General features: G+C 45.0%; 1 protein-coding gene across 1 annotated transcript in view; it reads left to right on the top strand.

The window, feature by feature from the left end:
• The window catches only part of LOC122942481 (proton channel OTOP2-like), a 54,485-nt gene that overhangs the window by 26,924 nt on the left and 2,853 nt on the right, over positions 1-24,708 (top strand). The window contains exons 4-5 of the mRNA XM_044300131.1: positions 14,960-15,111; positions 18,153-19,000. Of these exons, the coding sequence (XP_044156066.1) occupies positions 14,960-15,111; positions 18,153-19,000 (1,000 nt within the window). The remainder of the gene's footprint in view (positions 1-14,959; positions 15,112-18,152; positions 19,001-24,708) is intronic.

The raw sequence follows: 24,708 nt of genomic DNA, 5'->3' as shown, positions 1-24,708 counted from the left end.
AAAGTTTGAAAGAAAAGCACCTAAAAGACTCTTGGAAAACTTATCATAAAGAGGCATACTATTCATAAAGATAAAAGATCTGAAATTAGGCGAACTCTGAATACCCAGGTATTTGAACTTGGACATCAATAAGTGAGGTTTGGGTCACCGAAGACCATTTGGGGTAACTCATCAATGGGCATTAGGATTAAGATTTATTCTAATTTATGCGGCGACCAGAATAGCCACCAAATTCTCAAATCGATGGTATAGTAGTAAGCATTGAGGATGTCACCCAGAAACATTTAAAGGGGTTTTCTGGGATTTCAACACTGATGATCTATCCTTGAGATCGTTGGCGGCCCATCTCCCGGCACCCTTACCAATCAGCTGTTTGAAGAGGCCATGGTGCTCCAGTGAGCATAGCACTGTACATCATATAAGTAACTGTGCTTGGTATTGCAGCCCAGGCCCGTTCACTTGAATAGAACGGGGCTGCACATAGGCCATGTAACCGATGAACATCTCATCACTGGCCTAGGAGGAGGCCGTAGTGCTCACCGGCACGCCGTGACCTTTTCAAACAGCTGATCAGGTACCAAGTACAGAGCCAGACCCCCACAACCAGATATTGAAGACCTATCCTGAGGATAGCTCATCAATATTATACATCGGAAAACACTTTCAACAAGTCATCCCTACAGAAAGACAATTTTTCTATGACTGATCCACAAGTCCTGCTAGAGACGAACGAATCGAAGTTGACGAAGTGTAATTCGACCCGTGGTAACGAATCGCATTTTTTCCTAAAATGGCTGCAGCACATGTGAGGACATGGAGAAAGGAACTCTGGGAAGGCGGGATCACCCATAATGCCATGCATGCAGCCAATCAGCAGCCAGCCCTGTGATTTCACAGCTCTATAAATAGTCTCAGCTATCTTGGATTCTGCCATTTTCCAGTGTACTTAATGCAGGGACAGACGTCAGCAAGCCCTAGGAACAGTGCTAGAAAAAATTTCATTGTGATAAAAAAACGATTTACAAGTGCAGGGAAAGATTATTCAAGGTGTAAGGAAAGGATAGGGAGGAATCATTCTACAGCATTTATGTTGAACAGGGTTCAGTAGGGGAGGTTACAGCCTGGGTAATAGGAACAATCCTATTACACCTTGCTGCACTGAATGGGGGCCCAATTTGCCAAATTACAGCTCTGTAATTCCAGCAAACCGTTTTTGTTATTGGGGTGTTACAGCCATTAACAGGGTTTATTACAAGGAAATATTTCTATGTCTTATTTGGCCTTGTGCGGTGCATTAATATCTTCTAAAGCATTTTTTGGCTTGTATTAGTGGGAAAAAATTGCTTATTAGCCGCTGTGTGGTGAAGTGCTAAAATTACAGCACTTTTTGTCGTGTATTAATAGCAAAGTAAAAATATATTTGCCGTTCAGCGGTGCAGTTATATGTTCTAAAGCCTTTTGTGGCATGTATTAGTGGCAAAAGTAAAACATATTTGCTGTTCAGTGGTGCAGTTATATGTTATAAAGTACTTTTTGTCGTGTAATAGTGTCAAAATAAAAATATATTTGCCGTTCAGTGGTGCAGTTATATGTTCTAAAGCCTTTTGTGGCGTGTATTAGTAGCAAAAGAAAAATATATTTGCCCTTCATCGGTGCAGTTATATGTTCTAAAGCCTTTTGTGGCTTGTATTAGTGGCAAAAGTAAAATATATTTGCCATTCAGCAGTGCAGTTATTGTCACGGTCTCTCCAGTGACAGGGGACAGGAGATTGGCTGCATGTGATGTTATCTGACTGTCACGACCCTTGGTCATGGTCGTGACTCCTTGGGTGCCGCATGCTGTTGCCCGCGGTTTCCGTTGTCAACCGCAGCTGGGAGCACTTCGTTGTTGCCTCAGGTGCGGTTGCCGCGGACAATAGGCATGCGTGTGGTTGCCCTTGACAACGTGTCTTTGTGTGCACTCCCTTTGTCTGTTTGTTGTGCACGAGGTGGTGTTTGTATGCACTTGGATTCCTCCCTTCACCTGCGGTTGTCCGCGGCAACGTCTGGTGATGTTTGCATGCTGTGGAAGTGTCTCGGCCCGTTAGCTGTTCTTGAGGACACGGTTGCCACGCATGCCGTTGCCGTCGGAGACAGGTGAGTGAGTTTGTGTGCTTTCCCCTTTATGTGTGTTTTCCCTTCTGTGGTGTAGGAAGGGTTAACTCCCTTCCCAGTGTGTCTGTGAGTCACTGGGTGTGTCTGACCGTGGGTGTGGCCACCTGGCCTATAAAGCCTCAGTCCCTGGCTTGGTTCAGTAGGTTGCTCTCAGCCATGCTGGCTGGAGCAGCCTCCTGTCTCCTCCATCTGCTTGGTGGGGACCATCCTTCTGTTCATAAATCTTCGTTAGTTATATTCATGTTTGGTGTTCTGAAGATGTTTGTGTGGTCTCTTTGTTGGTGCAGCATATGGTTTCCTGAGTTCCCGTGTTATGTCTGGTGTGTGCTGTGTCCTTTATGTTGCTGTGGACATCAGCACTTGTTCATGGGTTCCAGGGTTGTGTGTCTGTGGCAGGTAAGTGCAGGACTAGTCTCACTTACCTGTCATTTCCATATGTCTGTTGATGTTCCCCCTGTGTTGCTTGGCCGTTGAGACTCCTGCTCCTCCGTGCCTAGGAGGAGTAGGGCGTCTGACTCTGTCCCCTAGTTCAGGGCCGACTTGAGGGCTCGTAGGGACTTTTAGGTTCCGGCGTATGAGCCCTCCTACCACCAAGGTCGGCTCATACTGACAGGAGACAGGGTCAGCGTTAGGGACGCAATAGGAGGTGACCTGCTCCCTAACTCTGTGGTCCCGGCCAAGGGGTAACCCTATCATCTCCTGGCACCGCACGGCTGGGGGTTTCCCCCACCGCCAGCCGTGACACTGACAGTCCCTTTGGTTTCACTTTGTTCAATGTTGTTGCTGGTCATGGCCACACCTCTTGTCTCAGGTGTAGATTAAGTGTTCATTCCAATTCCTATTTAGTCTGACCTCACCCATCATTCTATGCAGTTGATAGCTCCTTTTGGATGTTGGAAATGCTGGTGTTGGTTCTCCTCTGAGTTCCTGCTCGTCCGCATACTTCGGAGTTAAATGTCTTTCCTTTATTTCTTGTTTGTTCAATTTCCCCTACCGTTTGGTTTTAGGCCTGAGGGGGTCTCCTGTTCCTTCAGCTGGGAAGGAATAGGCCATCCGTTGTCCTGACACTATCTCCAGGGCCCTGTTAGGGTGAGATAGGGCTTAGGTTCCTGTGTATGTATGAACATTCCTACCATCAAGGTCTGTTCATAATGACAGTAGTCAGGGCTCGGATTAGGGACTCACTAGCTGTAACCATACCCCTATCCCTAGTTTCTAGGCCTAGTACCTTTCCCCTCCCCCTCTGTGTTCGGTGTGAAGTTAGTTCCCACATCACACCGTGACAGTTATATGTTCTAAAGCCTTTTGTGGCATGTATTAAAACATATTTTGTGGCAAAAGTAAAACATATTTGCCGTTCAGTGGTGCAGTTATATCTTCTAAAGACTTTTGTGGCATGTATAAGTGGAAAAATAAAAATATATTTTCCATTCAGCGGTGTAGTTATATGTTATAAAGCCCTTTTTGTCGTGAAGTATTGGCAAAATAAAAATATATTTGCCGTTCAGAGGTACAGTCATATGTTCTAAAGCCTTTTGTGGCATGTATTAGTGGCAAAAGAAAAATATATTTGCCGTTCAGCGGTGCAGTTATATGTTCTAAAGACTTTTGTGGCGTGTATTAGAGGCAAAAGTAAAACATATTTGCCGTTCAGTGGTGCAGTTATATCTTCTAAAGACTTTTGTGGCGTGTATAAGTGGAAAAATAAAAATATATTTTCCGTTCAGCTGTGTAGTTATATCTTCTAAAGCCCTTTTTATCATGTGATATTGGCAAAATAAAAATATATTTGCCGTTCAGCGGTGCAGTTATATGTTCTAAAATCCTTTTGTGGCGTGTATTAGTGGCAAAATAAAAATATATTTGCCGTTCAGCGGTGCAGTTATATGTTCTAAAATCCTTTTGTGGCGTGTACTAGTGGCAAAATAAAAATATATTTGCCGTTCAGCGGTGCAGTTATATGTTCTAAAGCCTTTTGTGGCATGTATTAGTGGCAAAAAAATATATATTTGCTGTTCAGCGGTGCAGTTATATGTTTTAAAGCCTTTTGTGGTGTGTATAAGTGGAAAAAGATAAATATATTTACCGCTCAGCGGTGCAGTTATATGTTCTAAAGCCCTTTTTGTCATGTGATAGTGGTATATTATCAAATGCGACTGTCCAAAACTATATGTTGGAAAGACTATTCAGGAGTTAAGAAGGCGAATTTCGAAACACCTGAGTAGTATCAGTACAGGAGAAGACACCAGCCTGGCCAGACACATGAGAGACAAACATAAAGGTAACAACACGAACATAAAAGTCTGGGGAGTGATGAAGGTGAAAACAGGCCCACGAAAAGGGGACATAGACAAAAAACTTCAACAAGAAGAAACTAAATGGATATACTTATTAAACAGCTTATCTCCAAATGGCCTCAATGAAGGGTTCACGTACTCGTCCTTCCTATAGATGGTACCCCTACTTGAGAACAAATGAAAAAATATTAGAAGGAAAAAACTATAGAGTAGGATTTACGATATATCAATAATAGAAAGAGCAGCCTCAAGTTAGGCTAGACCTAAGCAACAAAAATATTCGCAAGAGAAAAATACAAAAAGAACAGAAGAATATGATCAACCCTATGGAAAAAGTTGGCAATTCAAGTAAGCCCTTGATGAAGAATTGGGGATAAATATTTTTATATAAGAAAAAAAGGGGGAAAGAGAGGAGAGAGGAAAAACGAAATCAAAGAGATGAAAGAAATCAAAAATGATCATTCTCTGAGCCCTATTAGATAAAGAGCTGGGCAGAGGATAACCAGAGAAGAGGGCAAGATACATGCAAGGTACAACCAATCGAGGAACAGTACAGAGGATAGTAAGTCAAGTCTGTTGATATATATACAGACATAGAGGTACTATAATCATAAAGTAAATTAAATAAAGGAAAAATCATAATAGACTTTGCCCATCAGTCTCTGCCTTTTCCCCCTTCCTCCCTATTAAATCTGGGCAACCAGTAAAAATAAGTCCAACACTACTATACTAAAATTCGGATGAAGAATAAAACATATGCGAAAATGAGGGGAGATACACCAATAAACATATTCAATCGAAGAAATGAGAAGCTAACCGTGAATGGAGGAACTAATATGGAAAAGACATAGGGGACATCAGTGGTGTAATAGGCTCTGCCGCTGGCGAATAGAGACAAATAGCGTATCGATAGCTAATAAAGTTGGTAGAATATATCAGTTAACATCAGAGGAATAGATGAGCTACGATATTCGCTAAGTCCATGGGCATGCGCATTGGAAAATCCTGATTGCAAGTTAAGCATGAAAACATACGCATTGACACAGGACCTGTGAGAGCGCCTACGTCATCAACAAGTGCGGCACGGAATGATGACCCGCACCAATAGCGAGCAGAAGAACTATACACAACTGACGTCAGGGGGCGAGGCTAGGTCGTCGTCGAGCCGAGCCCCACGACTCATCCAATTAGCAATGTAGCAAAGGTGTATACCACGCCCCCAAGTAAACGCATAGGATACACGTCATTAACCTAGGTCATAAAAGCCCCAAACGAGGCAAACACGCTCACACCCTGCCCGAACCCCTGAGGACGCCGTGACATGGCGAAACATGTCGGGGGGCAGCGTGAGGCTCTAATTTTAAAACAGGAATCACTGGCGCTTACGCATATGAATTAACTCTAGACACGGTGCCGTGAATAAAGACAGGCAAACGCGGAGCCTGCAATGGCAACATTGTATCTAGACAAAAAGTGAAAAATAAAGGCCAGTGTCACTGGAAATTTTAAAACACAAGTGTTATGTCGGTGCACTACCAAACATTTTAAATTGAATACAATTAAAAGTTATGTCTTAGGCAATTGGTAGGTGCAGGGAAAAATAGGTGCAAGAATAAGTCCCAAAGGACATTAGTATTAATTAGTTGTTAGCCCAACACACCTTATCCCAGCACCTAAAGGGAAAACATAGATGTTGATCCCCAATAGCAACACCCCCATATAGTAATTTCCACCACACTGCCCCCACATAGTAATCCCCCCATAGTAATTTGCCCCCACACAGTAATTTCCCCCAAACTGCCCCCATATAGTAGTTTGCCTCACACAGTAATTTCCCCCAAACTGCCCCCATATAGTAGTTTGCCCCCACACAGTAATTTGCCCCCCACTGCCCCCACATAGTAATTTCCACCACACTGCCCCCACATAGCAATTTCCCCACACTGTTCCCATATAGCAATTTCCCCACACTGCCCCCACACAATAGTTTTCCCCCACATAGTAATTTGCCCCCACATAGCAGTTTTCCCACATAGCAATTACCCCACACTGTCCCCACATAGAAATTACCCCACACTGTCCCCACATAGAAATTATTCCACACTGTCCCCACATGGCAATTTCCCCCACACTGCCCCCACACAATAGTTTCCCCCACACTGCCCCAACATAGTAATTTGCCCCCACACTGCCCCATATAGTAATTTGTCCCTACATAGCAATTTCCCCACACTGTCCCCACATAGCAATTACCCCCACTCAATAAATTCCCCCACACTGCCCCCATATAGAAATTTGCCCCCACATAGTAGTCCCTCCCATAATAATAAATTGCCCCCACACTGCCCCCACATAGCAATTTTCCCCCACACTGCCCCATCTAGTAATTTGCCCCCACATAGTATTCTCTCCCATAATAATTTGCCCCCACACTGCCCCACATAGCAATTTGCCCCCACACTGCCCCATCTAGTAATTTGCCCCCACATAGTATTCTCTCTCATAATAATTTCCCCCCACACTGCCCCACATAGCAATTTGCCCCCACACTGTCCCATCTAGTAATTTGCCCCACATAGTATTCCCTCCCATAACAATTTGGCCCCATACAGCCCCCACATTCCCCCCATGTACTCGATTTATCTTCCCTAATATGTCCTCCTGTGTGTGCCCCCCCCTCCAAGTAGGCACATGAAATAAAAAAATTAAAAATGAACAAAAAATGAAAAGATAAATACTCACCTATGTCCAGGGCCAGGCGCTTGCTCGCAGAGGAAGCTGGGATGAGTCAGGCGCATCTCAGTGCTGCGTCCCGGCACAGGCGCGCAATTACGTCATCACGCACGCCTGCGCCGGGATTTCACTACCGCATAGGCCTCAGGCCTACAAGGCCTGAAGCCTATGGCGGTGATCGGCGACGGGACAGGGAGCTATGCGCTCCCTTGCCCCGCCGCAGTATGTGGGCGTTCGGGTCAGCGTTGGGCCCCCCAGCGGTTCTGGGCCCGGGGCTGCCGACCTGAACGTCCCTATTGTAATCCGCCACTGGTGTCTGTGCTGCGTCAAGGAGGGCTGAGCCATGCGCCCTGCATGGCACACATGTTCAATCTGGTTGTCAAGTGGTTCCTGAAGGTTTCCACCCATCTGCAAGACATCCTAAAATGGCCAGGAAACTTTGCATGCACTTCAGCCACTCGTACACCGCAAAGCACACCCTCCTTGAGCTGTAGCGGCAGAACGGCATCCCCCAACATAGGCTGATATGCAATGTTTCCACCCATTGGAATTCCACCTTCCATATGTTGGACCGACTATACGAACAGAGAAAGGCCATAAACGATTTCTTGATGATCCAAGCAGACAGGCGTACTCCCCTGTGTAACTTCGATGTCAGCCAGTGGCAGCTCATGCGTAAACACCTGCCTGTTTGCTCAGGCCCTTTGAGGAGGCCACGTTATTTGTCCGTCACCAGGACTCCGGGATGAACGATGTCATTCCACTGCTTCATGTCCTGGAACAGATACTGGTAAATCTGGCTGGTCAGGGGACTGGAGACGTGGCTCCTAGATCTCACGGCCACATGACCCCTGTGGGGGCTGAAATGGAGAAGGAGGAAGAGGAGGAGGACATTGAAGCACAAGCAATGTGTAGTGAAATGGGTGGTTTTTATACACAGGTGACAGAAGAGGAGGAGCAGGAGCAGCCAGAGGAGCTATAGGGCGATGAGGAAGACGAGGCAAAGGACCCAGACACACCGTGGCAGTATGCAGTGTAGATGGAGGCAGGGAGTCCCTCTGAGTCACTTGCACAAATGGGACGATGCATGCTCTCTTGCTTGCGTAGCGACAGCCGAATTGTCACCATTCGGCAGAGGGATGACTTCTGGCTCTCCACTTTGTTGGACCCTCGCTACTGGTCCAAAATAGGGGCCTTTTTTACATCCACTGAGAGGGAGGACAAACTGAACTACTAAAGAGACTACTATGTAGCCAGTTGGCTGCTGCCTATCTGCGCCATTGTCAGTCCTCTCGCAGGTCTGACCGGGGGGGTCCTCTGCGCTCACATTCCACTGCCATGGCTGCTGGGGAGGGGTGGCGTGGCAGGAGCAGTACCAGCTCCATCAGCAGCAGCCTGAGTCTAGATTCGCTGATGACCAGCTTTCTTCACCCGCATAGAGAAGAAACTACTCATCAGCAGCTAGACATAGAGCAGGACCTGAATCAGCAGATGGTGGCATTCTTGGACAGCACCCTGCCACCGCACATTGAAGATCAACTGGACTACTGGGCAACCAAACAGGATTTCTGGCCCCAACTGGCAGAGTTTGCCCTGGAAAATCTGTCCTGCCCGGCAAGTAGTGTGGCATCAGAGCTGGTGTTTAGTGTGACGGTGGCCATAGTTACCCCAACAAGAACTCGCTTGTCCACCCAAAATGTGGAGAGACTGACCTTTGTCAAAATGAATCAGGCATGGATCAGCCAGGATTTCCACCCACCAATGCCTGATACATCAGACTAGATCTTCCATAGTGCCACACCAACACTTTGACAAAAGAGACCGGTTTCTTCTGGCTACCTGCCTCAGCTACTATTCTGATGCTGCCACCCGCCTGATGCCACACATCTGATGCCAAGTGCTCCTTCTTACACCCACCATCGTCAGCGGGTACTGTTATTGCCACCCACCTCCCCACTCTGTCGTCTCCTCATGCTGCTGCCAACTCCACACTATGTCACCTTGCCACTCTGTGGACTCCTGATGATGCTGCCACCTCCACCCTATGTCACCTTGCCACTCTGTGGTCTCTCATGCTGCTGCCACCTCCACACTATGTCACCTTGCCACTCTGTGGCCTCCTGATGCTGCTGCCACCTCCACACTATGTCACCTTGCCACTCTGTGGTCTCCTCATGCTGCTGCCATCCCCACACTAGAGATGGCCTTGCGGTTCGCCCGGCGGTTGTTTCAGAGCGAACTTTGCTCGTTCGCGGTTTGCTGAACAGGTGAACATATAGCGATGTCTGACAGCGCCATATTCTTTTTAAATTGTGAAGAACTTTGACCCATGACACATCCATCAGGTGGTACAGGACAGCCAATTGAGATGTTTCAGCACATGGACATACCCCCTACCTTATAAATAAACCTGATCTGGCCGCCATTTTACATTCAGTCTTTTGCCAGTGTAGGGAGAGGTTTCTGTGTGGAGCAGGGACAGACTGTTAGGGACACCAAACTCTAGCTAATAGTGCCACAAAAGTCCTTTTAAGGACTGGTATAGGTGTGCTATCGTTAGGTGTGACTTACTGAGAGGTGTAATATACTTATAATATACTTTCTAACATATAAAGTATATTATAGTGCACTTGTATTGTGCAGCAGTTGTGTGCGGTTCTGCTGCGATACTGCAGCTACACAGAGTGCCAAACACCATTGGAACAAATAATTTCTACTGGTGTGATATACCAGTTGCCCCCGAAAAAACTGATTGAAGCAGGGGTGTTATATACCAATTATATACTTTCTACATAGTGCATTTGGGTAGTGCAGCATTTGTGTGCGGTTTTGCTGCGTTACCTCAGCTACACTGACTAACAAACGCCATTGGAACAAATAATTTCTACTGGTGTGATATACCAGTTGCCCCCCAAAAAACTGATTAAAGCGGGGTGTTATATACCAATTACAGGGAGTGCAGAATTATTAGGCAAATGAGTATTTTGACCACATCATCCTCTTTATGCATGTTGTCTTACTCCAAGCTGTATAGGCTCGAAAGCCTACTACCAATTAAGCATATTAGGTGATGTGCATCTCTGTAATGAGAAGGGGTGTGGTCTAATGACATCAACACCCTGAATCAGGTGTGCATAATTATTAGGCAACTTCCTTTCCTTTAGCAAAATGGGTCAAAAGAAGGACTTGACAGGCTCAGAAAAGGCAGAAATAGTGAGATATCTTGCAGAGGGATAGAGCACTCTTAAAATTGCAAAGCTTCTGAAGCGTGATCATCGAACAATCAAGCGTTTCATTCAAAATAGTCAACAGGGTCGCAAGAAGCGTGTGGAAAAACCAAGGCGCAAAATAACTGCCCATGAACTGAGAAAAGTCAAGCGTGCAGCTGCCAAGATGCCACTTGCCACCAGTTTGGCCATATTTCAGAGCTGCAACATCACTGGAGTGCCCAAAAGCACAAGGTGTGCAATACTCAGAGACATGGCCAAGGTAAGAAAGGCTGAAAGACGACCACCACTGAACAAGACACACAAGCTGAAACGTCAAGACTGGGCCAAGAAATATCTCAAGACTGATTTTTCTAAGGTTTTATGGACTGATGAAATGAGAGTGAGTCTTGATGGGCCAGATGGCTGGATTGGTAAAGGGCAGAGAGCTCCAGTCCGACTCAGACGCCAGCAAGGTGGAGGTGGAGTACTGGTTTGGGCTGGTATCATCAAAGATGAGCTTGTGGGCCTTTTCGGGTTGAGGATGGAGTCAAGCTCAACTCCCAGTCCTACTGCCAGTTTCTGGAAGACACCTTCTTCAAGAAGTGGTACAGGAAGAAGTCTGCATCCTTCAAGAAAAACATGATTTTCATGCAGGACAATGCTCCATCACACGCGTCCAAGTACTCCACAGCGTGGCTGGCAAGAAAGGGTATAAAAGAAGAAAATCTAATGACATGGCCTCCTTGTTCACCTGATCTGAACCCCATTGAGAACCTGTGGTCCATCATCAAATGTGAGATTTACAAGGAGGGAAAACAGTACACCTCTCTGAACAGTGTCTGGGAGGCTGTGGTTGCTGCTGCACGCAATGTTGATGGTGAACAGATCAAAACACTGACAGAATCCATGGATGGCAGGCTTTTGAGTGTCCTTGCAAAGAAAGGTGGCTATATTGGTCACTGATTTGTTTTTGTTTTGTTTTTGAATGTCAGAAATGTATATTTGTGAATGTTGAGATGTTATATTGGTTTCACTGGTAAAAATAAATAATTGAAATGGGTATATATTTGTTTTTTGTTAAGTTGCCTAATAATTATGCACAGTAATAGTCACCTACACACACAGATATCCCCCTAAAATAGCTAAAACTAAAAACAAACTAAAAACTACTTCCAAAAATATTCAGCTTTGATATTAATGAGTTTTATGGGTTCATTTAGAACATGGTTGTTGTTCAATAATAAAATTAATCCTCAAAAATACAACTTGCCTAATAATTCTGCACTCCCTGTATATACTTTCTATATAGTGCAGCTGGGTAGTGCAGCGTTTGTTTGCGATTTAGCTGCGTTACCTCAGCTACAGATAGTGACAAACGACATCGAACAAATAATTTCTACTGGTGTGATATACCAGTTGCCCAGTAAAACTGTTATTCAGTGACCGCATAATGTACCTCGAGCCACATAATCACAATTTCTTTTATGTCAGGTGAATGGCTAATTTTTAAGGCCCGTACTTCTGTGACCTAAAATAAAAATTTTCTAGGCTCCAACAGGGCACATTTCACAGAATTTCCCTTTAAGACGCATAAAGATGTCCCCTGATTAAGATACATATTTTTTATTAGAATTTTTGTCATTGATCCCCCTCTAGTATGTCACTGTCCATGTTGTGGGACTATTTGTACACTTCTACTTAGTATTTGGTGGCTGCAAATATGAGCTGAAGTTTTTTCAGGTTCGCCTGCCATTAAAGTGAATGGGGCCCGCCGCGAACTTGTGGTTCACAAACATTTGATTTTCCGCACTGTCCCGGCCGATGTTCGTCTATCACTATTTCACACTATGTCACCTTGCCACTCTGTGGCCTCCTGATGCTACTGCCACCGCCACACTCTCATTCTGCTACTCTGTGGCCTCCTCATGCTGCTGCTGCTGCCACCTCCACACTGTCATTGTGCCACTCTGTGGCCTCCTCATGCTGCTTACACCTCACCACTATGTCATAGGGCCACTCTGTGGACTTCTCATGCTGTTACTACCCTCCCCACTTCATGACTAGGCCACTATTTTGCCTTTTGGCCTGGCTGACATCATCATTTATTTGACCCTTTTTCTGATCTGTCAGAAGGAAGGAAACATGAGACGCACAATGGATCCTGTCTGTGTAGCTGTAAGGCCTGTATGGTCCCATCAGAATTGGCTTATGATTTGGTAGCCAAAAGCAGGAGTGGGTACAAAACACAAAAGACATGCAAATATACCATTCACGTGTAATCTGTTTTGGATCCACTCCTGTTTTTTTGGGCATTAGCAATACTGATGGATTAATGACAAAATGCTGACCGAGTGAAGGCGTATGCTCCCCAGACAGAGTCCGTTTTTTGTGGGTTATTGTTCTGACGGATCAGAGGAAGGGCAAATTAATCAGTGACCTCTCCATTCTGTTGAGGGGGCTCTACTTGTATAAGCGTTTAATAGAACAGGTTCTGTAGACATCTCTGTGGAATCAGCTAGTGACGGTGAAGGAGTGCGCTTCTTCTTGGCGCTAACATCGACCTGTAAGGCTGAGTTCATACTTGAGTTATTTGGTCAGTTTTGGCCCCGTGACTGCACGAATAAGTGAAGTGTGCAATGATTCTAAGAACGACGCCTGTCATCTGCATGTCATACTGACAAGGCACAGTGTTCTACACCCCTATAAAGGCTCTCTGCAGCCAGGAAATAGCGATTTGTCGCAAATAAATTCGGATCAAACTGAATTTTTCCATAAATTTTTTTTTTTTTATTCACTCATCTTTAATCTCTGCTAATGATTCTACAACCAGAGCCAATAGGAGGGGTGAAAGAGAACACCCTAGTCTAGTGCCCTTGTGAAGACAAAAGAGCTTGGATAGTATGGTAATCCATTGGCCCTGATACTAGCTAAAGGGTTTGAATGCAATAATTGGGGTAAGGAAGGTAGAACACCAACATTTATAGATTAAGCTCCTTCTTTTGAAATAGTATGGCACACTACAGCAGCATCCGCCAACTCCACATGACCTCTGACCTCCTCATATGGGCATGCCTCACAGTAGGTAGAAATAAGCATTATTTTAAAGAGACAATAAAAAATAAAATAAAACAAGGCAATAAACAGTGCAACAGTCATCATAATATACACCTGGTCACAGGCACACCTTACATGGCGTCGTACTCCACATTTACTGCACTGTTTGAATAAACCATAAAACAATTATTTCTCTTGTAACCTTATATCATCGTGACTAAATACCATTCGTATTATGGTCTGACCTCTCCAGAAGATGCCAGGCTTGTTGTGAACAGAATAAAAATATGATGGTGCTGCACCAAGCATTAATTAAACTGGCATGTATGCCATGTCTACGTCAGTCTTTTTCAGGATTACACTAAGCATTTATTGAAATGCAGATTGAGTCCTATATTTAGAGCCGCGATGATGCTTTACAGTAATTGAAGGTGTTCTTTACTATGAGAATATATGTACGAGGGTGAACTTTTACCCTCTCCCTTAAAACACACGGACTAAGGATGTATCCTTTAAAAATGTTTACATGTTCCTTTCACATGAAAAGGTCAGAAATTGATGGAAACACCATTGAAATGATTCGGGAACAGCATGGGGAGGATGTCAGGATGCATCTTGGACTCCCAGGTTACTGCTGGGAATGATGTTGTCCGAGTAGTACGCCACTCTTACAGACTGACAATAATACGCACCAAAGCGAAGATAAAATCGATTTTAGAGAAAAAATTGTTAGGAAACCTTCTTTCCTGTATATTTACTTGTATATAAAGTGCAAGTGCTGCCAAAAATTACAAGGAAGAGGCACTCCGATACAACCTGTATATCACATAAAGGAGGGCCTCATTCACATTGTGGTACAATTGTTCAGGTAGTGGGACTCCTACACTCATAAAGCCTATGCACTAAGTAGAAGGGCTGCCAAAAATTACAAGAAACCGGCACTCCAAGACACCCTTTATTACACATAAAGGAGGGTATCATACACAGCCTTGAAAAATTATGATTGATGGCCTGCTGGTGACCCTCAAAAACATTAGGGGGGAGGGCCTGCTGCTGATCTGACCATCTAACAAATTAGGGGTGAGGGTCTGCTGCTGAGCTGACCTTCTATACAAAAATTAGGGGTGAGGGTCTGCTGCTGAACTCACCTTCTAAAACATTAGGGGTGAGGGTCTGCTGCTGATCTGACCATCTAAAAAATTAGGGGTGAGGGTCTGCTGCTGAGCTGACCTTCTATATAAAAATTAGGGGTGAGGGTCTGCTGCTGAGCTGACCCTCAAAAACATTAGGAGCGAGGGCAGCCTAATAAGCATGTTGATATGATGGAGGAGGAGGACGAGAAAAGGAAGATTGAACCATATACACTTTTTTGTGGTGGAAGGGGTGCATGGGAATACAGTGTGTACATGTCAATGACCCTACATATTCCTGTTACTTTGAATATTTTTTAACCTATGGAATGGATCTATGGTGGTTAATCATGGTGAACCTCTCACCCGTTCCTCATCACAGGTGTTTTCTGATGATCCTGCTAGCTGTAAATCTTATCATATGGATAATTGCAGTTGCTGAAGAGTCCAACCATCACACTCATGAACTAGAGAAGCATCTAATGAGAAATGAGTCTGAAGACACCAATAGCAGCTCCAGGAAACAAGACACAGGTACACAAATCTTCCACCCATGTTCAGGCATGGATTTTCAGTGTGGATTCACAGTAGTGTACAATTTGCATAGCATTTTGCAGTACACTGTATGTGAACGTGCACAAATCAGAACATGCGTCAGATATTCAAATCTGCAGCATGCTTATTCTGCAGCAAATTTTCACCCCAAAATTTGCGCTTTGCAATGCATACTGTGGAATCCTTAGCAAAATCCACAGTGGAAAAACTCTACTGTATATGGACATACTATAGCTCAACTGTAAGTAACCCTGATCAGACCATAATGGCTGTAGATGCACCTGCTCAGGTTAAAAGTTTCTAGCTGAACCCAGAGTGGATGCGTTGCTTGCGTGGAGGCATAGATGAGGCATGGCAGTAGAATTGATCTAGCTTCCTATATTAAAAAAAATGGTCATGGACGTTAAAGGGGCTGTCTCACTTCAGCAAATAGCACTTATTATGTATACAAAGTTAATACAAGGCACTTACTAATTCATTGTGATTGTCTCTATTGCTTTCTTTGCTGGCTGGATTCATTTTTCCATCACATTATATACTTCTTGTTTCCATGGTTATGACCACCCTGCAATCCACCAGCAGTGGTCGTGCTTGCACACTATAGAAAAAAGTACCAGCCTATGTGAGCTCCCATGGTCCAGGCCCACAGAGAGGCTGGCACTTTTTCCTATAGTGTGCAAGTACGACCACTGCTGGTGGATTGCAGGGTGGTCATAATCATGGAAACAAGCAGTGTCTAATGTAATGGAAAAACGAATCCAGCCAGCAAAGGAAGCAATATGGATAATAACAATACATAAGTGGCTTGCATTCACTTTCTCTACATGATAAATGCCACTTACTGAAGTGAGACAGCCCCTTTAATGTCAACATTTGTCTTATATCGCTCCATTTAGTTTTATAGTGTATGTAAATGCTTCTATATACTTTATTAAAATGTATTTTGAATGCCATAAAATTAATTTCCTAATGCACCCGTATTTTTATGACTTATAAGATGCACGTTTTAGCAAAAAAAGTGGCTGCATCTGCATTTACTGTGTTTATGTACTGGCCGGATGGTCCCTCAATACTATTTCAGTGCTTAAGGGCTTGTTGGGGTTAAAGTGCCCCAGGGTTGGCTAGGCAACCATGACACTTTCAGCAGAGAGCTCTCACTGTCTGCAGAGCACGGGCAGCAGGGTGAGGGTAGAGGGCTGCTTTAATCATTCATATCTCTGGATTGGGAGCAGCTATAGACATGGCATTCTAAGCTTTAAAACAAGATCAGAATCACTGCATTTTCTCCACTACATCGGGAAGATATAGCTGTTAGAAATCAGGTTGGAAATGATAGCAGGTAAAAGTGAAAACAGTTCACTCCAAACCCAATTTCTACCAGCTACAGTATATCTTCTTATGTAGTGGAAATAATACTATGATCCTGGTCTTGTTTTATAGTTCTCAACTTTCAAACAAGACTAGAACCATGTCTATAGATGCTCCTAATCTGGAGGTATGAGTGGATAAAGCATCCTTCCCCATTCAGTTGTTTGTGACTGAAGCCAGCTGAAAAGGCGTTAATGTGATCCTCCCCTGAGAGTTTTTTATCATACTCTCGGCACTTATGGAGTATACACTGGATGGCTCTTTATTCTCATTTTTTTCCATTTTTATTTAATTTTTTACTTTAACAAGCATGATTTAAATGTTATTTATATTATACTATCTAATCTTGAAATGTTTTATTACGTTTTTTTTTTTTTTTTTTCAAATGTTCTGATGTCTGTACCTGGGGTGTGTCTTATAGTCCTGTATGTCTTATAGTCCCAAAAAATTATAATTTTTTTATGCTTTCCCAATGAAATAAGCACCTGAAGTTCAAGTGTCTAGAGCAATTTGCAATCCATACTTCTGTGCTCTCCACTTTGATTAACAGGGCAAGGCAGTGTAAATGTCATCACGCCTTGCCCGGTCAATTAAAGAGGATAGGGTGCGGCAGTTGCAGAGAGAGCAGAGCCTCTAAGTGTAATGGCAATGCCTCAATTGCTCCTAGAGGCTCATTTGCAAACATTAAAACATAATTTTTCGCAGCAATACAGGCACATATGAGCATGGCACCAACACAGATCCCTTCAGCTGCCAAGTGTAAATGCAACAGGTCAGCAAGGTTCATAGGTACAAATCAGCCAACAGGTGCGCATTAATAAAAATTTGTAAATTCATTAGAAATCTAGGGAAGCTCACTTTGCATTCCACATTGTCTGGGACAGTTTGAGACATGCCTACTGAGTAGGACAGTGACTGAGTGGGAAGGGGGGGGGGGGGCATATTAACTCTTGCTATGTATGCCCCTGCATAGAGTCTAAAATAATCTTTTTTTTTTACCTATATAGTGCAGAATAGGCTAATACAAAACTTTAATGTAGAGGTCATTCTTTATTCCTTGTGTATATCTGTTTTAGTATCATTTATGGGTTTTCTGCCATCTTGATTCCTTCTTCCCGTCAGATATTTCTCCCCTAATTCAGCTCTAATTTCCCATCTTGTCTCTGTGTCTTCAGGGTGGAGATTTATCACACTAAGAGTAACTCATACTACAGAGTAGTGGTTCATATGAGATGCAGCTTCAGCCTATCTCCCCTGCCTCCTGTTAGGTCTTACAAGCAGGAGGAAGGGGAAGCAGTGTGAAGCTGCACCACATAGAGTACACAGCACACATAGTATAGTCAGGGTATTGTTCACTCGAAGTCAGCCACACAGAAGAGACTGATCTCCTGTGTACACAGGAAAGTATCAGACCGGAGATCACATAATCAGGTGGCACCCTTAATGACAGGGTTCAAAATGTATGGAAACACCTGAGGCGGGAATGAAATAAAATTTTTTTTTTTTTTTAATTAAACAGCAAAAATAAAGATGCATTACTTGTCTTCTGATCAAAAAGAATGTCGTTTTTTTCCCCAAAAAAGAATAGTAGTAGATGACAGTATATGCCTCTATGAGACAATCTAAGTAAGCATGCTCATTTGCCTTTACAGATGAATTTGGTGAAGCGGTGAGTTGTGAGTGCAATTCACGGTGCATAAACGCCACCGTGTTTACCTACTTGTACCCCTTCAACATTGAGTATAATCTGTTTGCTGCGGCTATGGTTTACATCATGTGGAAGAACGTAGGACGTCAAATTGATGAAAATGCTTCCTTCCACCATGGACTAGGACCAGGATTCCATCAACATATACCACTCATAGGACTTACCTTTGGTGTAGCCATTTTGGTAATTGGTCTAGTGGTGTTCATCATGTATGAAGTGGGTATTCATACTAATCACACGGACTTGTTGTCACTGACAACCTTCTTTATTTTTCATGTGGTCAGCCTCGCTCTCATGTGCCTGGCCAATATAGCAGGGATTGTTATCTTCAAATTAGATAAGAGAAAGATGGACAATAAGAAAAATCCAAGTCGTACACTGGATACGGCTCTACTACTTGGGGCAACATTAGGCCAATACGCCATCTCTTATTATTCTATCATAGCCGTGGTGTCTACACAACCCTTCAGCGTCTTGTGTGGACTAAACCTTGGTTATTCCATGCTGATGATTCTTCAGCACTCTATTCAGAACGCTTTTATCATCCAAGGGCTCCATCGTCTTCCCCCCCATGTATCATTCAGGACCCCTAGGCCTACGGAACCGCATGAAACCATAAGGCAGGTCACTGCGCAAGGTGCAGACAGAAGAGAATCGCTCACAGGTGTCCAAAATAATTTTCACCGGAGACTGACAAGAAGAGAAACCTTGAATGCTTACATCAAAAGCCACCTCAAGAAAAGGAAAACCATGAAAGACATCTACTTGTTTCTTTTCCTCAGTAACATAATAGTAAGTAATGGGTTATATATATATACATATATATATTAAGACTATAGCTCTTTTTTTTTAGCTTTTGAGTATCCTTGTGAGTATCTCAATATTAGATTAGTTTGGGTCCGAATTTTACCTCTCCCTCCCCTCCACTGATCACAGCCCAATCCTAATTGCTTAAATGGAGCTTAGTACTTTTAGTAGCGACTGTGTCTGACATTTCAGCCTAGTCAGCTTCACTGGAAAGGGAGAAAGCTGGAATACCAAGTACAGCAGCTACTGAATGTATGTAGCTAAGTCTGTTAAACCATGAAAGGGGGTGCAGACCCTAGCCCCTTAAAACAACTGATCGACAGAGGTGAGTGAGATCGTGCCAATTCATTTTGTTGTGTAGAACCCCAGAATAGTGTACTTGCAAAATTGTTTATTGTTATTTAAATGTTCTTTAATGTTCTGATGTATTATATTAACCATATAGTTTTGTATGGATAAGTCAGGGTTAACAATCCTGACTTTACCATGTAGAAGACTAGGAATTGGACCCAACTCTGCCCCTAGTTTAGTGTTAGTCTAACTTTAGCTTAGGAAGAGAGAGGGGCTACATGTGCTCACTCCTCAAAAGACTATGCCTGAGTCACATAGAACCACCATCTCTAAGACATTTGCATCAAGAAAGTCATTTGTACTTTACAGTACTCTAGAGAGAAGTACAGTACTCTCTCTAAAGGAGAGAACTAGAATCACCAGAATCTGCATGGCCAAGTACTGGCATCAGTCAGTAAGGTATTTGCTGTTTTAGGGTGCATTCACACGACCGCAATTCTGGGTCCACAAAATTGCAGAACAGGTGTGGACCCATTCATTTCAATGGGGCCGCAAAAGATGTAGACAGCACACCGTGTGCTTTCTGCATCCTCTGTTACATTCTGCAGCTCCGCAAAAAATATATTTTCGATATAGTGCCAGCCATGTGTGGTGTGCAAAATGCAGGATGCACATGTCCGGTATCCGTGTTTTGCAGATCCGCAATTTTCAGACCGCAGAGCACTTACCGTTGTGTGAATGCACCCTGAGGCTGAAAAGGACTTTACTGCAGAGAGAGGGACACCCTTCACACTATGACACAGTCCTGGCCACCAGCTGGGAATTACAGACACATTTACAAGTGCCTTAGGGGCCTAGCATATTTTTATAATTTACTCTAGAAAATTATGTCTGCAAACTACTCTAGCTCCTAGATGGTGTAGATTTTTGCTCTGGCACTTTGATGGCCTGCCAGCGAACCACACATCAAGACCAGCTTATAAAATGCTGTCTTAAAGGGAATCTGTCATCAGTTTAATGATGTCTTAACTAAGGGCAACATAAACTAATGACAGATCCCCTTAGCAAAATGCTGGGTCAATTTCTTTAATCAACTAGGCTGTTTGCCATAATTTTGTATTAAACAGAATGAGTTTTGATATTCATCAGCTCCTGGCTCTTCCCGCCCACCTACGGATGTCTGAATGGACCCTAAAGCAATAAACTACACAGTGATGTCACAGTACAGGGATAGTGCATATAGTGACGAAATAATGGCAGGATAATGCGCATAGTTGTAGTGTACGGGAGAGTAATACCCCGTCACTACAGAAGGGTCACTTGGGTATTGTCGTTCCCCCTGTATTTAAGGGGAGGTTGGTATAAAACATCTTATAATGTCATGCTATGTATTTTCCTGTTACTGTGAAACGTGCATATGCAGGCCGGCTAGGGTGTCATTCCAGCTCTGAGTCACTAGAGGGAGCTAGGGAGCCCTAGGTTATATAAGGCCCAGTCAGGAAGTAGTAGCGAGAGACAGACAGTGGGAGCAGAGGTCAGAAATGATCCTGTGTCTGAGTGAAGGCCAGGCTATGGGCCTGTGAGAGCATAGCAGGCCTGAAGCCTGCCGGCTAGGAGAGGGTAGTAAAGGCCCTGTAACCGGGTTCCGGATCCAAGGAAAAGGTTCCCCTCCTGAGTCATCATCCGTTTAGCTGAAGCAGCATAAGCAAGCCACCAGCCAAGACACAGATTACCACAGAGGCCGATCAGATAAAGCAAGAGGTACTCAAGATAACAGAGGAGGTACTAGATAAGGACAGCTTCAAGGGTACGCCAGATAAAGGGCATTAGACCTTGGAGGGAAAGTCACATGTGTCAGGACCAGTCAGGAATAGTGTGCAAGCCGCCTGTACTGCATCTCCTGCAATCAACACTCTGTATTATACATTGCTAAGACCGGCCATTCTGTAATTCCAAGAACCACCTGTATTCTTATGGAAAACCAACTGTCTTTCATGGAACGGCGCTTCCAACTGCGTCCATGTATGTTTATAACTGATATTCAGTAAAGTTCCAGTTTCTGTTGGCTACCCTATGCTTGCTTCATTCTTCCACCATACCATACACGGCGTGTCACCGTTTAATTGACACTGGCGTCACGAACTTTTAAATACCTGCCTGTTCCAGTATCTGACCAAAATTGAAGACGACAGTGGATCCCAGGTTAGTGAGTCAATCTGCACTACAAAGCCCAGCATACACTACTGACCCCCTGGGACACTGCATCGCTCTTTTTGGCGTCACGAACAGGATCCGCATACTTCTACAGTGCAGAGAAGTGTGAACTGTGTGCTTTAACTATTCCACCACCGTATTGCGAGGACTGTACCCTTTATTTCCAAGCCGGTGGATTAAAATTGTGCCTGGGAGGAATCAGAGACGCTGTACTGTGTTGCGCTACCCCCAGAGAGAAAATCGTATTTGTGGACTGTGTTTTATTGGACTTTTCATCATCCTGCTTGCTGTCAGTGAATTGCGGCATCAGGACACTTAAAATGGCCGCCGACGCCATGAGGCTTTTTACTGCGCCATCAGGATGTGCAGAGGCGTGAATATTTGGCGCCGAAACCTTCCAAGAAGAAGGAGGAGACGATTGCCCTGGAGCGCCACCCACCTTGAGGAGTGACGACGCGGCTGACTACTTTGAAGAGTTACGCCTGGGAGGCGGGGCTCAGATGGAGATAGACTGGCCCAGTGCGTGGGAGGAGTCAGTGTCGACGCGGCAACCAGGAAGAGGAGAGATGGCGTACGCGGAAGAGCCGGAGTTCGATACCACGTGCGCCGATGCCTCGTGCGAGTGGGGCGCCACTCCCCCGGACTTTCCTGAGTTGGGGCCGTGGGACCCTCTAGCCTGGACGGCCACCCCCTGGGCCCAGGCCATGGACTTGAGTATCACTCGTCCTCAGTCCCCACCGATCCGTCGCCGGCACGCAGAATGGCCGGCTATTATGGAAGAATTGAGAGCCGCGGTGGCTAAAAAGAACACCAGCCGGAAAAAGCGGTTTGAAGAAATGGCCAAGTCCATACAAGGAGACTCCTTTCCGGGTAAGCCCCAGCTAGAAAGGCGCCGCGGGATCGTGGTGTCCTTTGATAAAGAGAAAGGCTACGGGTTTATCCAGGAGTTGGGGACTGGCCGGGACTTCTATGTAAACCGGCAATCGGTGAAGCGGCACTATCTCCCGGAGCATCTCCATAATTTAACTGTGGGAGAGATCGTTGAGTACACCCCCGCCGAAAGTCTACGGGGCCCCTACGCCACCGCAGTGACTCGCCCGAAGGCGCCGGCTGAGACCTGGGACTCTGAGAAAGAGAGGACAGATCAGGTTGAGACCGAGGGGGTGCAAGTGGAACAAGCCCGAACCACCCATCTGCATAGCCAGGCGTACCTCAGTCCCGACGTTTTCTGGGAGCCCATCGTGCTGCAGGGGCTGGAGGAACGATATCCCCCTCCGGATGCGGTGAGACGTGAGGAAGAGGAGGAGCGGCAGGACAGCTGCCGGCGGGCAGAGGAATGTGCTGAGGCCCGGCGCCAAGCAGCAGCTGCCACCGTTACCCCAGCGGCCACAGTCCCTGAACCTCCGGTAGCTCCGACCACCTGCACCAAAGCTGAACTAGAGGCCCAACGTAAGAGGGTGTATTGGGTGGCGGACCTCGGCTGCGCTGGAGGCGTGCGGTGGTTCCCGTTTCCGAGGACGGAGGCCGAAATGGAGGCCGTGAAGGACAAGCCTCCCCCTCTAAAGATTGTCAGGGGAGACGGTTTCCAAATGTGGCCGGCCTTGCCAGAACAATTGCTGCAGGTTCCGTACGTCGATTCATCATCCGAGGAAGAATACGACACTCGCCTGTGAGTACTCCGGCCCTCCTGTCCATCTCCTTAATGGCCGTTTTGTCCCTCCAGTTGGCAGAGCTGGTGAAGTTCGCTGCCAGTTACACACGGCCGGTGGCATCCTAGTTGAATAATGTGCCACTGTATACCACTGCTTCCAGCTGCCCTTGTTATGTTTGGGACATCCGGTCTGCTGCTATTATCCCAGTTGTGCCTTAAAGTGTTGCACCATTTTACCCCTTTTTACCCCCATTTCAGGTTGAAAAGACATTTTTATGTCAGCACTATTTTAAAGGGTAAGCAGGACTTGCCAGGATAACATGGCCCTGGTATTGTCAGAGTCCTGTATTGTCATTTTATATATGTGCTGCTGACAGTATTTAATAACCGGTTTTTTATTCAAGTATATGTGCCCAGAGATGGACTTCCTATGTGCAAGCCTCTGAGAGGTTAATTTTATTATGGACTTATTTATTGTCATGGACTATCCTGGTTCTTTAAACATCCGCTGTGCCAGGTCAGCGCCCCCGTTCCACTCACTATCCTGTGAAAAAGAGAACGACGCCCCTTGTCACCAGACTTAACCTTTGCCAATTGGGTCTGATATGAGTGTAATTGACATATATGTATGCATGCATGTGTCTTTCTCTGTTTCAGGTCATGATTCCAGTTGGGTGGGCCCTGATGGAGTACGAGGTCGTACTCAGCTCAAAGCAGCGGGGTATGTAGTGTACGGGAGAGTAATACCCCGTCACTACAGAAGGGTCACTTGGGTATTGTCGTTCCCCCTGTATTTAAGGGGAGGTTGGTATAAAACATCTTATAATGTCATGCTATGTATTTTCCTGTTACTGTGAAACGTGCATATGCAGGCCGGCTAGGGTGTCATTCCAGCTCTGAGTCACTAGAGGGAGCTAGGGAGCCCTAGGTTATATAAGGCCCAGTCAGGAAGTAGTAGCGAGAGACAGACAGTGGGAGCAGAGGTCAGAAATGATCCTGTGTCTGAGTGAAGGCCAGGCTATGGGCCTGTGAGAGCATAGCAGGCCTGAAGCCTGCCGGCTAGGAGAGGGTAGTAAAGGCCCTGTAACCGGGTTCCGGATCCAAGGAAAAGGTTCCCCTCCTGAGTCATCATCCGTTTAGCTGAAGCAGCATAAGCAAGCCACCAGCCAAGACACAGATTACCACAGAGGCCGATCAGATAAAGCAAGAGGTACTCAAGATAACAGAGGAGGTACTAGATAAGGACAGCTTCAAGGGTACGCCAGATAAAGGGCATTAGACCTTGGAGGGAAAGTCACATGTGTCAGGACCAGTCAGGAATAGTGTGCAAGCCGCCTGTACTGCATCTCCTGCAATCAACACTCTGTATTATACATTGCTAAGACCGGCCATTCTGTAATTCCAAGAACCACCTGTATTCTTATGGAAAACCAACTGTCTTTCATGGAACGGCGCTTCCAACTGCGTCCATGTATGTTTATAACTGATATTCAGTAAAGTTCCAGTTTCTGTTGGCTACCCTATGCTTGCTTCATTC

The sequence above is a fragment of the Bufo gargarizans genome, chromosome 6 (assembly GCF_014858855.1).
Source record: "Bufo gargarizans isolate SCDJY-AF-19 chromosome 6, ASM1485885v1, whole genome shotgun sequence".
Lineage (NCBI taxonomy): Eukaryota > Metazoa > Chordata > Amphibia > Anura > Bufonidae > Bufo > Bufo gargarizans.
This window is presented reverse-complemented; position numbering and strand designations above follow the sequence as displayed.